Source organism: Barbus barbus (assembly GCF_936440315.1).
Source record: "Barbus barbus genome assembly, chromosome: 39".
Classification (NCBI taxonomy): Eukaryota; Metazoa; Chordata; class Actinopteri; order Cypriniformes; family Cyprinidae; genus Barbus; species Barbus barbus.
In genome coordinates this window covers 13,859,682-13,877,967 of record NC_136717.1, presented here as the reverse complement: position 1 = coordinate 13,877,967, position 18,286 = coordinate 13,859,682, and the positions used below count along the sequence as shown (strand labels likewise).

At 38.9% G+C, this 18,286-nt stretch overlaps 1 protein-coding gene across 1 annotated transcript in view; it reads right to left on the bottom strand.

Annotated features, from left to right (window-relative positions):
- The window catches only part of LOC306858201 (staphylococcal nuclease domain-containing protein 1), a 189,156-nt gene that overhangs the window by 42,883 nt on the left and 127,987 nt on the right, over positions 1-18,286 (bottom strand). Inside the window, exon 17 of the mRNA XM_079398624.1 lies at positions 9,938-10,126. Within this exon, the coding sequence (XP_079254750.1) occupies positions 9,938-10,126 (189 nt within the window). The remainder of the gene's footprint in view (positions 1-9,937; positions 10,127-18,286) is intronic.

Genomic DNA, 18,286 nt, shown 5'->3' with positions numbered 1-18,286 from the left:
CTTGAATAAGCGTATAAGACAGCCTAAAGTGTCTATGGCATATTTGTACTCTGAACATATTTTGTATCATACTTTGAATATTGTAAAACATAGAGCATTATTTTTAGCAATTTTTAATCTCTTTGTATATACACGTGTAAAACAAAAAGTAAAAATCAATGAGTCGTGCACAGTAAGTCCAGGAATGCTTATTAGCTAAATATAGTCTATGATTTAACATCAGCTTTAAACCATCTGGCTCTATCCACTGACTTCCAGTGTTTTGGATACATGGATTTGCCAAATGCAAGCAGATCTTTTCATTTCAAAGGCTTCTGACATTGCAGAACCAAGAACAGAAAACACTACTGCCATCAACTCAGGCAGAAAAATGTCCGTTCTTGGTCTGCAGTCTCCCTCGAGGGGCAAATGTCTCTGTGCAACTGCAGGGCAACTGTCCTTCAAACTCATCCGCATTGGAAATCCCTCAAAAAAAAAGAAAAAAAAAGAGCAAGAGCCATATATGCAACGATTGCAAACACAATCATTTGTGTTCTCTGCAGTAATGCAATTCGCGATGTCATATCTAATTACAGTCTGAGCAGACAAACACGCATACACTGTGCTTCCCCCAAGAGAATGGAACTAGTGTTAGTGTTATGGATTTCTTTCTGCTCGGGTGAACCACAAACCTGCCTAAAAGAGTGTCCGTCAAGAGCCTAGAGGGATATCCCATAAACAAGTGGAAGAGTGGCCAAGGACACAAAGTCAGGGTGACATCTCGTGTTTGCACACATCTGTATGTATGTGTGCCTATGTGCATGAGAAGTGCAGCGTGAGCTAGATGTCTTCTTGCATGTATGCAGATGCCTGACAATCCTGTCTCGATGCGGATGGATTTTCGTGTCTGTGTAGATTGAGTATTTACACGGCCGGTCTGTCACTACTTCCTGTCTGCCCATGTATGCACTCTCTGGCTCTCCTTCAAGCTGGCATTGATGTTAAGTGTTCAAAGTTCCTCATGCTTGCATGCCTGAGTCTGAGTGAGTGCAAGACAAAATGTCTGAGTAAATGTCTTTGTGGGTCAAGTTGTACTTACAAAATGGGGACCAAATAAGGAAAACTGTTAAATAGAAATATAAAAAATGCCATAAAATATAAAAAATATCATTAGCTCATTATTAAAACATTATAAGTTAGCATCTCAGTAGAAAAATAAAGGCCTGCTGAGGCAAGTTGCGAATAAATGTGACGGACTGCTGAAACTGCACCTGAAGATTTGTGGGAAAACGTGTGTGGTTATAAAGAGCCCTGGTTGCCTTCAGGGCTGTTAAGAATTGCTTATGTGGTGGTGTGTACGTGAAGTGTGTGTTAGGAGTAGATGACCCAAGCACGTTTTCTATGCAGAAATGTGCGTCTTACATAATCCATGAGATGTATGAAATAGCCTTTCTCAGCTTTTCCCCTTTGTGTGACAAGAGAGATGATCTTTTTCTTGCCCTCTACTGAGGTAAGCAAGAGTACAGCACCTAATGTCAACACACACACACACACACACACACTACATATTCCAACAAAGCAAAACCAGTATTTGTGAACATAAGTCAAAACATAGAAATTAATTTCCCAGGAGGCACAGCTTTTCTATAGGACACATTTCCCCATAGAATTTAGCACTTTTTTCTAGTGGCACTTAAGTTGGGTGCAAAGGAACAACATAAGGCAACAGATTTTAGTGCAGAAAAAAAAAACTGGTTCTTGTTGTTAGCTTAGCATAGCATGACTATCTCTACAACCGATTAGCATCAGCCTATGACAAATTTCTGGCATTAGTTTATGTATTACTAACTAACTTTATTTTAATTCATTAGTCATCATGGACCAACAGTAAACTTATTTTGGTCGCACTTTATTTTAGGGACCAATTCTCACTAACTATTAACTATGACTGTTTCCTCAAACTCCTAATTTGCTGCTTATTAATAGTTATTAAGGTAGTTAAGTTTATGTATTGACATTAAAATATCTAAAATATGGTCATGCAGAACAAAGCATTAATATGTGCTTTATAAGTATTAATAATCATCCAGTATGCAAGTAATATTAATGCTAATAAGCAGCTAGTTAATAGCAAGAACTGATCCCAAAAGTATTACCACTCTTTATTACAGCATTTAGTAATATTAACTTACAAATACACTATTATTGATTGTCCATCCATGTGAATTTATAATACATTACATGTTGATTTATACAACTTGAAATGTCAAAAGTGTATTAGAACAAGTGAAATTAGAATTAATCTAGATTAACAAATGCTGTAAAAGTACATGTAGTCCATGAAACCTACTACATGAAAAAAGTTATCCATTTTAACCATATTGTATCTGTATAATAAGTGTCATAATTAATCATCTTTTCATAATATGACTGCATGATCAAAAGTACCTCATACTCTTAGAAAAACTAAGCAGAATAGCCTACAATTTATTTTGCTAAGCCACGACAAACTCCAGATATTTTTTTTTTTTTTTTTTTTTTTTTTTAATTACCACCATTCAGGCTAAACACTGGCAATGTTAGCGCAGGGGCTGGTTGGTACTTTTGTGTCATCATTCTTGCACATACACTGGTCAGACAAAGAGAGTATTGATAGATAAAAAAAGCACTCAACTCTATATCACAATCAGTCTGGAACAAATATTTCAGCAAAAACAAAGACATATGGGCTGGCAAGGATAGTGTTATTGCTAATATATATGAAGCCATAGCTAAGTGTCACCACAACATTAATTAGCTTCCTTACTAAAAGTGTGAGTTGAATTAATTACTTTTTTTGTAGGGTTTGTTGACGCAGAAAGACCCAATTTGCTTTCCTGCCAGCCAAGAACACTTGGGTGCGTAAATACTCAATTCAACTTTTGTTTTGCAATAGAAACCATTGCAGAGATCTTTATTAGCACATTTGCAGGAACACAGTCCACACAGTTGTGCCAAACATTTTAGCACAACAAAACTTCTGTGCGTGGGTTTAAAACAAAAACCAGAAAATACTCCATGCAAAAACATCCATGTTAAGCACGCGGGAGGTTCAGAAAGAGAGCAAATACAGATAGAGGTTTGTGGATGGATTACGCTCATCCGTAACGTAGAGGTGACCTGAACGAACTCTTCGTGCTGCTCATAATCACTGCTTCTGCCAGGGGAGGCTCTCTCATTCCTATGTATCAAGGAAGACCACAATCGTTCATGAATTCAAGATGAGGAAAAGGAAACACAGACGCCATGAGAGTGCAAAGAGCTTTTTCTTGTTTGTTCAAGATTCATGCTGCAAGGCGTTTTGTTCTGATTTGGCATGGAGAGCACTTGAGTAAACTTTGCCACATAGGAAACCGCGATGAAAGAGAGCAGCAAGACTTAATGCAATGAATTCTTAAGATGTACATTAAATTACGATATGATAACGCTCACGCCAGGGAATTAACTGCGGAATTAATAAATGAGATACAATATTTTTGAAAACTGACTGCTTTAAACGTACTGCTAAAAAAACATTTCTGCTTTGTGACAAAGATAGAAAAAAAAAAACCAAAAATTGTGCTTTAGTGTAATAGTGAGAGTGGGCAAAAAAGCCAAAAATATTCAAATTTGGTCTTAATCTATATATTAGATACAATTAAAAATGTTAATATTAATATCAGTTTTGATGTATTCTAATGATTAGTGTCAAAAGCAGAAGCAAACAAAAACACTATAAGTTTTGAATATTTGCATATATACACACATTATATATATATCTTGACTGAATCTTAAGACAACTGCCACTAAAACAAACAAAAAAAAGTAATATATAAAAAAAAAAAAAAAAAAAAAAATCTAAATTTTAAAATAACAGGCACCGTTAAATAACTCCATAATTAATGTGCAGCCTGAAACTCACATGAATATTTGAGACAAACACTCAAATTTGATTGGTTCAGGAGTCTGCGTATGCATGCTGATGTGTTTACAGCCAATGTTTTACATCAGAGACATCAGTCCTGCCATGTTTGTTGTCTCTCTTTAGCCGGCCAAGTCCCTGTTGTGGCGGAGCAGGCCTTAGCGCAAGCCTCCAGGGAGAGTGGCTGTGTCTAATTGGATAACTCTTACTGTGATTCACCACAGTGCTCTGGTTGTTCCTGTCTGACACAGCCTGCCCTCCATTTGTTAAATTAGAAGGCAACGATGACAGTGGTGAGAGGAGTGAGGAACAGAATGGAAATACATGCATAATCACACACTTCCCTTTTAATGCCATTTCTACACAGCACTTAATGCAATTTACAGCAACTCAAGCACAGGCACTGAAGAGAGAGAGAAAGAGAAGGAGAGATGCCACTCTATATAACCTGCCTTAAGTCAAGACCCCATTTACTTGATTAATACATGTGTCCTAGTCTTATTGTAAATGATTTATCAGTGCATGTTATTTATAAAAAAAAAAAAAAAAAAAAAAAAAAAACTTTTACACATACATACAAAGTGAGGAAATCACCTCTGATAAAGTACTTTAAGATGACTGACTGAATAAAGTCTGGGAAAACTCATTCAGATTCAAAACTGCGAACCCAACACCTGAAAACTCCAGAATAGCATTTACTTTCTCAAGCACTCAGATAACCTCATCTGTGGCATGTATGCAATTATCTTGTCGCGTTTTATAATATTGCCATGGAAACAGCCACTACTTCACTCCGGAGCTGAAAAAAGAGAGCATGATATAAAACGCGTTAAAACTTCATTTAGGCCACTTTATTGTTAATAACAGAGAAATTATGATATATGCGTGTGTTCAGACAAGTCCGTTTTCAGGACGAAATCACTTCCATCAGCGGAAATTAAAAGAGGGCTTTTAATTAAAATGCATTGTTCAACATGAACAAAATATAACTCTTAAAGAATGATAGCGAACACTGCTCTTTCATCTCCATGTTAAATATTAATGCAGTAACGCAAGTCTGAAAACTCGGGCTCCATTAGACTGACCTGAGCCTCCCACTGCCTTCATTCATCCTTGGCTCGCTCCAGATTAGCCAGAGGTAAAAAAGTTCCAACTCACAGAAGCTTGCACTAAAGCACAATGGATTTCTCGCTAACTCTGAGAAGTACAACGTCAATAAAAAACCTCAACTGCAACTTCTTAAATATTTCTAGGCACCTTTGGGTTTCATTTGTATATTTTGATTGTCTGTGGCACTCAAGTGTCTCAAGGAAAATTGCACCGTGGTTCTGCTTCTCGCTAGCAAACTGGTACTCAAAGACGTTCCTCTGAAATTGGGCGTAGCTGTCCACTGATGAGGTCCTTGAACAAGATTCCTTCACAACAGGAGGGATTCAGCCAAATGAAATCTAAAGTAACAGAAATATTCTTTCAGAAAACATTGCAGACATTAAGTGAGCTGGGATTTGTCAGGTTAGCATTTTTCTTCGGTGATGCTCATTTGAAAGTTGGTATATTCCGCCTGAATCAATTTCTGAGAGACACCTATGAATTGCAAATACATTACAGTGCTGTTCTACCAGAGTCTGATTGTTTTAGGAGGTCTCTTAAACTGTTAGTTCACCCAAAAATGAAAATTGTCATTATTTACTCACCCTCACGTCGTTCCAAACCCGCAAGACCTTCGTTCATCTTCATTTTTGATTAAATTTGAGAGTTTTCTGACCCTCCATAGAGAGTAATGCAACTGAAGTGTTCCCAGGCCCAGAGACGTAATAAGGACATGGCTAAAATTGTCAGTGTGACAGTGGTTTTGAGTTTTGGTACTCTCGATAAAGGCAGAGAAGAATTGTTGAATAAAGTTGTTGAAAAAATGTGTTTTCTTTGTACACAAAAAGTATTCTCGCAGCTTCATAAAATTACAGTTGAACCATTGATGTCACATGAACTATTTTAACTATGTCCTTACTACGTCTCTGGGCCTGAGAACATTTCAGTTGCATTGTTGTCTATGGAGGGTCAGAAAGCTCTCGGATTTCATCAAAAATATCTTGTGTTCCGAAGATGAACATAGGTCTTACGGGTTTGGAACGACATGAGGGTGAGTAATTAATGACAGAATTTTCATTTTTGGGTGAACTATCCTTTTAATAGTATAAAAAGGACTTATATATGTTCTCATCCTTTCTCCAGGACCTCCTCGGTTCAGACAGATGTGGACGACACGTGGCGTTGGGCTGCATTCACCCACCATACAAATTTATCGAGCTTAAATGTCACAAGCAGACGGCTGCCCTTCTCAACCCCTGCGGAACACTGTCACGAGTGTTGTAAAGCACACGAGAGCCTGGGGAGGCTATTAGAGCTGAAATCAACCCCCTGGTGACGGAATTATGCCCCAATAATACCAGAAAAGGCAGGAAAAAGAAGACAAACGAGTGACCGTGGGAGCGGCGAGGGGAAAAGGCAGACAAGCTCAGTGATGTTCTGAACAATGATGAGGATGATGATCTAAGGGAGGATAGTAATCAGTGGTTGGTTTGTCCCAGTTTTCCAGAATCATGGGGCGATCCACCAGAGCCTTGTTGAAGTAGTCCAAACTTCGATATGAGATGACAGAAGGCCTTGGTTCTCAACAGAAAGCTGACTTCTCTTCAGATTTGCCTCCTCATAATTAGTGTGTTGTAATTACAAGACGGCTCTTTTAATAGCCTGTGTTGCGAGATGCGAGAACGCGGGTTGGCTCGGTGTACACTGGGTCATAAACCGCTCTCTAATCAGCAGCCATAACTCTGTTGCTCAGCAACCAGAAGTGCTCCAACATCTCCATGCAGCAACTGTTTACATTTTAGAGCAGTGTTGGCGCTGACGGCACATGATATTGAGAGGAACTTCTAAATGGATTCCCTCAATCTACAGGGAAACTGCGTTAAAAAAAAAGTGTGCAGGCGTTCATGGGACCAGTTTCACTGGGTAAACACAAATACAATGTAAGACTTTGTTCTGTGTTAAGATTTACCAAGATGTCTCTGCTCATCAACAATGAATTAGTAGTGGGAGGAGATCAAGACCTAGTCTTACATGGTGATACTTTTGATTATAATGTCTGGTCCACACCACCACACATTAGGCCTTTAAACATAAAACAAATATAATATAATATAATCAGGGGTGCACATAAGTGGTGAGCAGGTGCGCAACCAAAAAAAAAAAAACTAAATAAGTTCAGACAGCTCATTTGCGTACCAACATGGTTGACAGCTATTTATTCACAATCACTGTTTTAGATTGACTAACTGTAATACTGTATATTATTTCCGTTTGAACTAAAAGAATAAATCTCAGCTATGCGCTGCCGGTTTCAGAGCAAAACTGTGTCATTCACTGACGCACTTCACTCTGTCTTCTCTCCACCGATAAGCTGGTGTTGTGGGTGTTCTGGCGCAATATGGCTACCATCGCATAATCCAGGTGGATGCTCTACATTGGTGGTGGTTGAGGAGATCCCCCCTCACAATGTAAAGCACTTTAAGTACCCAGAAAAGCGCTATATAAATGAAAAACTATTCACACGGCAGATCCCCGAAGTGAGTGGATATACTTACTTGTTGGCAACCCGCCAATATAAAAGCTAGCTGATTTTAGGCTTGAAAATGTTGAAAACTTACATAAGAAGAAAAAAGTACAAAATGAAAAAAAAAAAAAAAAAAATATATATATATATATATATATATAAATAAAATAACTTCAGCCTAAAATTAACCATTGCTGATAATATGAAAACTCTTTAAGTTCTTAAAATTGAACCTCAAGCACAGCAGGCAAAATCCTGCAATGCTCCTCTTCATTAAAATCACCTGGTCTCCTTTGGTTCTTTAACTCAGTTTTATAGCCACTGGACCACTATTATAAACTAATGGACCTCTTTATTTCTTTCATTATAAAAGAACGTTGAAAAGAAAGAAAGAAAAAGTACTTTAATGAAACTTGACCCAGTGCATTTCATTACTGTCGCTTTCTGAACTGGACACCTGAGACAGCAAACATCTAACACTTCCCCATCCACCAACAAGAGAACAACAAACAAGAGTAAAATAAACCCTGCTCAATGCAAAAAACCCATCAACACCTGGCAGTGGCAAAAGCGAAGGCCAGTGAGAGAAAAGAAATGCTGACCTCAGCTTTCCTTTCCATCTTCCACTTGTCCTTAAGGGTTAATTACTTCCATTATCCAGAGTGGCCTGGGAAATTCAAGCATGGATTGGGACAGTCCCGACAACAAGCATCTACAATCTTTGAGAACAATGCAGCTGTCCGGTTCATGGGTGGCGACTGTTTTCTCTCCTCAAACACACTCACATCAGGGTGGCCCCCTCCAGACAGCCACAGGGCCAGAGAGTAGGAGACTGGGGCACAACAAACCAAACTTGTCGTCTTTGATTCACTGCCAGCGAATCAGTGAGTCAATCCAACCCACTGGGAAAGCGACAGCACAGGAAATAAGGGTCAAACTGCACTTTCCTCAAGGTGTCAGGGCAAAACATGCCATGCTTTGTTTACAGCGAGGTGACACTGAGGGAGAGAGGTGTGCAAGTGAGTGTGCATATGCGAGTGTCTGTGCGCATATGTAAGGGAGTGTAAACAAGCAAGATTGACTTTTTTCAAACTTATGCAAGTCAGACATAAGTTCAATCAGAAGGGAAGATCTATGGATGCACATTTCAGATTGGTCGCTATTTTCACGGGAGCTGGAAGCTGATAACACTGCCTTTGAAAGAAATATGCGGCTATATGTTTTGGAACTGTGCGATATTTTGTAGAGGCGAGAGATTGAAATGAGAGAGACAGATGGAAAATGATGGATTTGACAAGGAAGACAGAAACACGCTCTTCGCCGCCTTGGGCAGTAGAACATATTGCTATCAGCACGGGGCCGTTCTCTCTCACGCCAATTGAGGGATAGAGGACAGAAGAAACAGCTGGCGGGAGTGTTGTTTGTCCACCAGGGCCTTTGCTTTCTGTGGACTGTTTCGGCCATAATGAAAATGAAGAGAGCGATTGAGATCAGGGACGAAGAGGGTTTCATCAATCACAGCTTAGTGGGGAGAAGAGAACAAAACTGATAGTGCCAAAGACAGCCTTGTGGCACCCCCTGAGCTACACACTCATTCCTGTGCTTTTTGTCCAGCTCCTACTGTTTTTGGAGGTTCTGCCTGAACTAATGCAACATGACAACAGATTTGTGTATTCTCTTTGTTCACATATACAATGGATGACAGGCTCTGGCCTCAGCACCAGGAGCTCAAAGCATGCTGGGCAGAAAAGAGATATTATTTATTACCAGAGTGGGGCTGGAAGATATCTGGAATAATAAGTAATGAATCTCTTTGCTTGTCAGATGCAGGCAGGACACACATGAATTTCTGATCGTGACTGAGAGAAGACTGAAGCCCTGCTCCAAAACCTAGTGGGTGGCCCAGCTTTCTACCATTTATACAAGATACCCTTGAAAGGCAGCATCCTGAATGAACTGGAAACTTGTAAGGGACTGATTTGAAACATTCTACAAGGACAACAACCCGGTGTGCGACACAAATAGATTCTACAATTGTTTCCAACATGATCTAAAAGTGCATTAACCCCCCCCCCCCAAAAAAAACAGCAACAAATACTGGGTAAAATAGACTATTTTTAATTAGACTGAACATTATCAACATCTTTCAATATCTAATGAATAAAGTATCTGACTGGAGTGTTGCCAAAATGGCCGCTCTGTAAAATGGCTTAGCATAAAAGGGTTTTGGTGCTACCTTAGATTTTGGACAAAAGAAGTTATCTTAAAAGATAACGCTGCTGCCTTCTGTGTTAGCCCAGGTTTTGTGCCATCAGAGTGCCAATGATGCTTTAAAAGGCTGCCTAGGTGGTTTTGGAGCAGAGCCCGTGTCTGCATGAAGCATGCTGGATTTCCACCAAACTCACCTTCTCTTTCCTCTCTCTGGCGGGTTCCTCCGCAGACAGCAGAGTCTTGTAGTAGGAGCTTCTCTCTGCAGTGAAGTGGACCTTCGACAGGGCGTTCTCCACCAGAGCGACGGACAAATTCAAACCCTCGATGTGAAGCCAGCCAATAAAGTTTCCTGCTTTATCCATGCTCTCCACCTCCACTTCCACCTAGGAGAAAGAGAGAGAGACGAGGCAAAAGAGTGAGTTAATGTACTGTATCTGGGATTAGCTGAGATTCCATTACTGTGGCAGCAAAGAAAGAAACGGTGTCTTAAATAGACAGATCACTGGAGGAGACGGAGCTATCTATTGATCGTCCAGACGGCTCGATGTTCAGGCAACTCGGGGGGCTTTCAGCATACCCCCACTCATCTCATACACTCACGCACACACTTCCTGTCACTGACATCACTACTAGGCACGTCTTTCTCGCGCAATTAAACGTGAGGTCGAGATTCAGCCTGGCGTTAACTTTAGCCTGACATTCTCAATTAAAGCGGTGACACCAGGGAACACGCACCACTAATATATTACATTTGTCTCCGAGCACTGAGGCCGTTTATTGGCCAGTGATCAAAGACGGCAGGCAAGGACAAAAAGAGTGCATTTCAAAGAAAGACAGGATGCCAGAGAGAAAGAAAAGAAGGGGGGAAAACAGTGAGACACTTTAAACATTAACCAACTTCTAATGGAAAATATGCAAGGATGAATTCTCTAACTGCTTCTTAACACCCAAAACAGAGAAGGAAAATGACACACTGTATGACGCATCAAGGTTTTAGAGAAGTCTTTGTGCAACAGAAAATCTAGAAGCTCTAATCAAAGCAACCTAATGACAATGTCTTATTCATTTTGATGATTATAGGGAACTCAAATGTTTAAGAAACTAGATTTTTACATTTTCTAAAGAAATCATGCTAGGGTCTTGTAGGGGTGGTCGATATGGAAAAAATATCATATCACAATTTTTTTTTTGAAATATCATGATTCTTTCTCATGTTGGTTTTCCTATTTTGGTTTTACAAGTTGTCTGAGCATTACAGCCAAACTAGAAAGACAAAGCCTTTCAAGTTAACAAAAAAAAAAGGCATGGCAGGCCAAAGTGGAGCGAAGATACAAATCTTTGTCATTATTTTATCTTTCTTATTAAAAAATAAGAACAAAGATACACATTACAAATACATATAATATACAAATAAAACAAACAGTGCTTTATTTTCAGGTACAATAGGTGTATTTAGCAGGTGCATTCAAGAAATTGAATGAACAAATATAAAAATAAAACACTATATAGACTGATTCCTAAAGCAACTGTATTAAAGTTTTTCAGTCAAGAATAGTGAGTGATTTTTCTCTTTGCGTTTTGTTGTTTTGTTAACATTAAATGAATAGTACCCCCAAAAATAAATATTCTGTCATCTGTCTGTCAATTCTGTCAATGTTTTATTTTTATACCATCATTTACTCAAGTTGTTTTAAACCTGAATGAGTTTTTTCTTCTGCTGAACATAAATGCTATTTTGAAGAAGGTGGAAAACCAAACAGTTGCTGGTCCTCAGTGACTTCCATAGGATTTTTCTTTCCTACTATCAAAGTCAATGTGGACCAGCAACTGTTTGGTTGCACCTTATTTTGGGTTCAGCACAATAAATTAATAGAGGTTAATGAGACAACGTGAGTGAGTAAATAATGACAAATTAAATTTTAGGGTGAACTATACCTTTAAATGACAATCGACAGCATGTTTAGTGTCCTGTCCCTTTAAGAGCTGCACGCATCTAATATACAGGCACGCATCAGTTTCTTTTAACTATTTCATTTTAGAGATAACCAACTGAGTCTGTATGTAAACCGTGTGTTTTGACAGTATTAGCGCAAAAAATAAGTTAGTTGAGTAATCAGGCGCTGTTAGACAGTCTTTTTAGTGCGCGTGCTTCAGGTGTATGCGCTCAGAAAAAGCGCACATCAGACCAGTGCGCGAATTAAACATTTAACCAGCAAGGCTTGTGTGCAAATAATGTACTTTTGCGATCGCGAATAAGTGCAGTGTCCTGTCAGAGTAACTCTACTGCTGTATGTTGTGTTGTACAGGATATAGAGACGGAGGCGCCAGAACTGTATTTGACAATGTGCGCTGTAGCACGATACTACAATATTTCTTAAAAAGCAGATCGTGGAGACATTTTTATCGTCCACGATCAAAAATCGTCATATCGCACACCTCTAGGGTCTTGTGAATGGTTGCCAAGGAGTTGCAATGCAGTTGCTAAGATATTCAGATATTCATAAGATATTTAAAATGCTATAGGCCTTTATCACACTTCCGTGTTCGAAAAGCGGAAGATTCAAATAGTAGCGTAAAAGAACTTCCGCTACAGCCTCTATCAATGGCTGTGCCCATAGCATGGAATTGTTGTGGATTATTTATGTAGAATTCATCACATACAGTGGGTACGGTAAGTATTCAGACCCCCTTAAATTTTTCACTCTGTGTTATATTGCAGCCATTTGCTAAAACCATTCAAGTTAATTTTTTTCCTCATTAAAATGTACACACAGCACCCCATATTGACAGAAAAACACAGAATTGTTGACATTTTTGCAGATTTATTAAAAAAGAAAAACTCAACTATCACATGGTCCTAAGTATTCAGACCCTTTGCTGTGACATTCATATATTTAAGGTGCTGTCCATTTCTTCTGATCATCCTTGAGATGGTTCTACACCTTCATTTGAGTCCAGCTGTGTTTGATTATACTGACTGGACTTGATTAGGAAACCACACACCTGTCTATATAAGACCTTACAGCTCTCAGTGCATGTCAGAGCAAATGAGAATCATGAGGAACTGCCTGAAGAGCTCAGAGACAGAATTGTGGCAAGGCACAGATCTGGCCAAGGTTACAAAAAAAAATCTGCTGCACTTAAGGTTCCTAAGAGCACAGTGGCCTCCATAATCCTTAAATGGATGCAAACTGAGCTATTGGGGGAGAAGAGCCTTGGTGAGAGAGGTAAAGAAGAACCCAAAGATCACTGTGGCTGAGCTCCAGAGATGCAGTCGGGAGATGGGAGAAAGTTGTAGAAAGTCAACCATCACTGCAGCCCTCCACCAGTCGGGGCTTTATGGCAGAGTGGCCCGACGGAAGCCTCTCCTCAGTTCAAGACACATAAAAGCCCGCATGGACTCAAAGATGGTGACAAATAAGATTCTCTTATAGATTCTCTTACCAAGATAGAACTTTTTGGCCTTAATTCTAAGCGGTATGTGTGGAGAAAACCAGGCACTGTTCATCACCTGTCCAATACAGTCCCAACAGTGAAGCATGGTGGTGGCAGCATCATGCTGTGGGGGTGTTTTTCAGCTGCAGGGACAGGACGACTGGTTGCAATCGAGGGAAAGATGAATGCGGCCAAGTACAGGGATATCGTGGACGAAAACCTTCTCCAGAGTGCTCAGGACCTCAGACTGGGCCGAAGGTTTACCTTCCAACAAGACAATGACCCTAAGCACACAGCTAAAATAACGAAGGAGTGGCTTCACAACAACTTCATGACTGTTCCTGAATGGCCCAGCCAGAGTCCTGACTTAAACCCAATTGAGCATCTCTGGAGAGACCTAAAAATGGCTGTCCGCCAACGTTTACCATCCAACCTGACAGAACTGGAGAGGATCTGCAAGGAGGAATGGCAGAGGATCCCCAAATCCAGGTGTGAAAAACTTGTTGCATCTTTCCCAAAAAGACTCATGGCTGTATTAGATCAAAAGTGTGCTTCTACTAAATACTGAGCAAAGGGTCTGAATACTTAGGACCATGTGATAGTTCAGTTTTTCTTTTTTAATAAATCTGCAAAAATGTCAACAATTCTGTGTTTTTCTGTCAATATGGGGTGCTGTGTGTACATTGAGGAAAAAAATGAACAAATGATTTTAGCAAATGGCTGCAATATAACAAAGAGTGAAAAATGTAAGGGGGTCTGAATACTTTCCGTACCCACTGTATACGTCTTCTAAAGACACCAATCTTAGTTTACAACTATTAATTGAGTATTATGAAACCAAGGAATATGTTTTCACGATATCGCGATGCGTATTTCGTGACTTAAACAGGAGCGTGCGAAGCATACTGTATGTGTATAGGCAATTCTTCACAGTCTGATCAGCTTATTTCATTACAGAACAGCGAGAAAAACTATACAAACAACATATCACATTAATAAGCATTAGAATTAGCCAAAACTTCAAACATTAATTATGACTAAAGGCTGTATAGAAGGATTAAATTAAAGGATCAGGGAAAACTTGTATTAAACAATGCTCACATTTTGTCACGCGCTGAGTTTAAAATGCAATACTCTATAATTGCATCAAATTGAAGTTGTTCAAATAATATTGCCCATAGACGATAATTAAAAATAAGTTTGATCATCTTAGAGTTATATTCTCCGTGATTGCGTGCAACGATTGAATATCATATATTATACTGTGAACAAGAGCGGGACGTTAATCACAATAAATATAATTCAAAAATATACAAAATAATATTAAAAATAAAATTAAATCAGTCCGAGTATTCCTCTGGCAGTAATTTGATCTGCGTGCTCTTCATTAATCTGCTGGCAACACTGGCAGCGCTGTCAGTCATGATACATGGTATGGAATCAGTATAAATATGCAGTTTTAACACTGACGTTTATTGCATCAATGTTCAACTAAACTAAATTAGTTTGATTTTCTTCACAAAACTGGCGTCTGTCCATTGATAATAAAGGAATAATAATCGGAGCCAGATGTGACGACACGCGGACTGTAATAAAGGCCTATTGCTATGGTATTTTGAGTGGTTTCTAAGCATTGCTAGGAGTAAGTTGCTATGTCTCTGTGATATCCTGATCCCTAGATATGGCTCCGATTCTTCAGTATAAGCCTATGGGATTTTTTTCACCATTTTATCATCCGATCCAGTCGCATACATCTCATCAAGCATCACATATTGAAGTATCCTTCATGTCTGTAGCACAAACGGTTCGGGCGACTTGATGTACCAAATTTGAATACTAAAAGTTACAGGCTGCCTTAGCAAGCACCACTTAGAACTTGCTCCATCAAATTATTTGTCTCAACTATTACGATCCATCGGCAAAGCAACATCCACACTGTGCAAGTGAAATGGGTTTGTAAGAAACAGGCAGGTGTTCTGAAAAGACACTCCAAGAGTCAAACGATTAAGACTGCAGTTGTTCAGCCAGGAAGCCCCTTGGGAAATCTGCTGGGAATTACTTTGGAGGCAGAGGCTGCATACGCAGGGAGAGTAAAAGCTTTTTAATGAGGGCATAATCGGCACTTTGATTAAACACAAGAATGACAACCAACCTCACATTATGGGGACAAACAACTACCCTCCCACTCCGGCCCGGCCCGGCGGCAAACTAATGCTCTACACGCAAAAGGTAATGGCTCCGGCCGGGTTCACGCTCAGAATGTTCCGGTAATCTGGGTTGGCCTTAGCCAGAGGGCTAAATATACTAGGCCTCGCACAACCAGCTTTATGCACCCCATGTACTCTGCTGTTGCAACACAGAGCAGAGATGATCAATGTGAACCAGTCTACCAAGCAGGTTTTCATTAGTAATGATCTGATGATGTTAAAACAGAATTTTGTTTAATTAAATGCCGCTAGTTTGTTGTGGGAGGCTGCCAGGGTGTTGCTCACCAGTTGCTCAGGATGATTTTAGCTAGTTTGTGAGGTTGATAACATGCTAAGTGGATGCTTAATGTCACTGGTATTTAACAGTGGGTGCTTTTGACAGCATGTCCATAATGTAGATGCTTTCCCTCCCATGTCACACACAAAATTTTATGTACGGTTTTGCACTGAAGGTGAGTGTCTCAGATACAGATCACAGACTGAACGGCACACTGCTAGCCTCCTGGCATTATATAATCAAGTCTTTAGATGGGAGCAGTGTCTTCCTCAATGTCAGACGAGGGGGTTTTAGACATGATTTGGCAGCAGACGCTGCAGGATAGTCTATAACTGTCTTTAGTGCATCTGTTCACCTGTCCACCAGCATCTAATGTATCCCCTTGCCACTCAAAACATTACATGACGCAATATTAGACTTTCTACCTGACAATGCTCAGAGACCCTAGCATTGATACTCATGGTGTATTTTTTACAACGTAAAACATGATTTCACAAAGCCATTGATAAATTCAGGGCATGTAAGCATTTTTGAATAACTAAACATGTCAAACACTTGTTATAATAATAGATAACAATTAGGGGTGGCCAATATGACCAAAATCTTATATCACGATATGAGTAGGGATGTAACGGTATGAAAATTTCTTATCACAATTATAGTGACAAATTATCACGGTTATCAGTATTATCACGGTATTGTTAAAATGTGCTGGAGATGTTCAAAAAGTACTGACATAAATCACTTCACTAAGTTTTATATTTAAAAATCAACAAACAACAAATAAAATGACTTTGTTTGCATAATCACTAAAACAATAACATTACCAATGATGTTGGGATTTTAAATGATAACTTGACTGAGAACAGTTTAATAGCATGTTCAAATATCTAATGTAAATGTTCAAATAAAGCTTTGAAAAGGTTTCATAAAAAGGTAAACCTCACATTTCAGACTTGAAATAAAGAAAAGGATTAAGTCAAAATAATAATTGATTAATAAATTATATGCATTTTATCTGCTCCATAAATAATTCTAGATAATTTATCTGAATTGTTTAAATGTGTAGAATCCACATAAGCTTGTTTTCGTAAGTCGGTCAAAATTTACAGCAGGGCATGCAAATTCGGCCAGACAATTTTTGGCCAGACAAAAACTGCACACAGGCTGAATGTAAATAAGTCTCTGTTAATCCACTCTTTGACACTAGGTGGCGCTTATGGAAAAGCTGAATTACACAGTGAAGTATTCTTCACTGTGTAAATTAAATATATATAATTCTTATTAAAGTTACAAAAGTGATTTAGTCAAGAGAAAGAGTAAGAGATTTTCTTTCTTCTGTTGTTTGATTAACATGATTGACAGACAGCGGGAATATTAGACTGCTGTCACTTTAAGAGCTCCCAGATCCAATATTCTGTTACACGTTTTCTTCCTCTGCTTTTTGCTTTCACTTAAGACCTAAATTTCCGTGTTTACGAGGATACTTGCAAAGACAGTGTGACAAAGTGTGTATTTAACTGTTCAAGGCCCATAAAGTCAAAAATAACTCCCGCGTTCTATGAGCACAGTCTTCACGTGCACGTCTTTTTGACCGCACTCAGTCTCTCAGACAGTGCGTGCATATAACGAAATGAGTCCTCTTTCGCTGCTGATTGCGTTTCAAAAGCCAAAAGCTTAAAATCACTTTTAAAACTGAAATGCTTAAAAATGCATGCAAACGATAAGTTGATGACCATGTAGCACAACAAAGTCATGTGACCGTGCAACTGCGACAAAGACGATAGTCTAAAATGTCTAGCTACTGACAAATTTCTACCCATACCTGCAAACTCACAAGAGGTCAAAAAAGTGACAGTTCGGAATTGAAACCTTATAGGGGGGTCTCGGGGCATTCTCCCCCATAAGAAAATTATGAATTTAACATGTAAATGAAGCGTTCTGGTGCACTCTGTCAACAAAATAAAGGAGAAAGACAACGTATGCGTCAAGTAAAAAAAAACAAAAAAACAAACATGTATACCACAAAATTTTTGGACAGTGCAACTCTCTTGTCATCAGTGTTCATACTTCTCTTTGTGAGAAGTGGAGTAATTTATTTTTGCAAATTTTAATGTTCACATTAGAGTATGCATACTATCAATAGGAAACAGAAGCTGCATCTGAAGTGGCATTACACAGACTGTTAATGAAGCTGAGGCGCCATAAATGCATTTATACCACAAAATTTCAAATGCATAATTTTTCAAGATTAATGTTTTAAATATTTTTGAACATACAAGTTAAAAATGTTGTGGAAAATGCAATACTTTTAAATATGAAACCAAACCACCAGTAGATGGCAGTAAATTACTGTTTTAATGAGTGAGTCATTAGTCATTCGTTCAAACGGCTGATTCGTTCAAAAACGAGGCAAGTGACTACTGTCTTCATGAATGGGTTACGGAATCATTGACTTACTTGATTTGTTCAAAAACGTGGATTCATTCAGTAATGAAACACTGCTGTGTTGCTCGGAGACACAAACCAGTTCTACTGTGGCTTTGATTGAAACTTTGTCAGCGAACTTGAGCAAAAACAGTCAATACTGTATTACAAATTGCGAACTTTGTGTCAGCTTAACT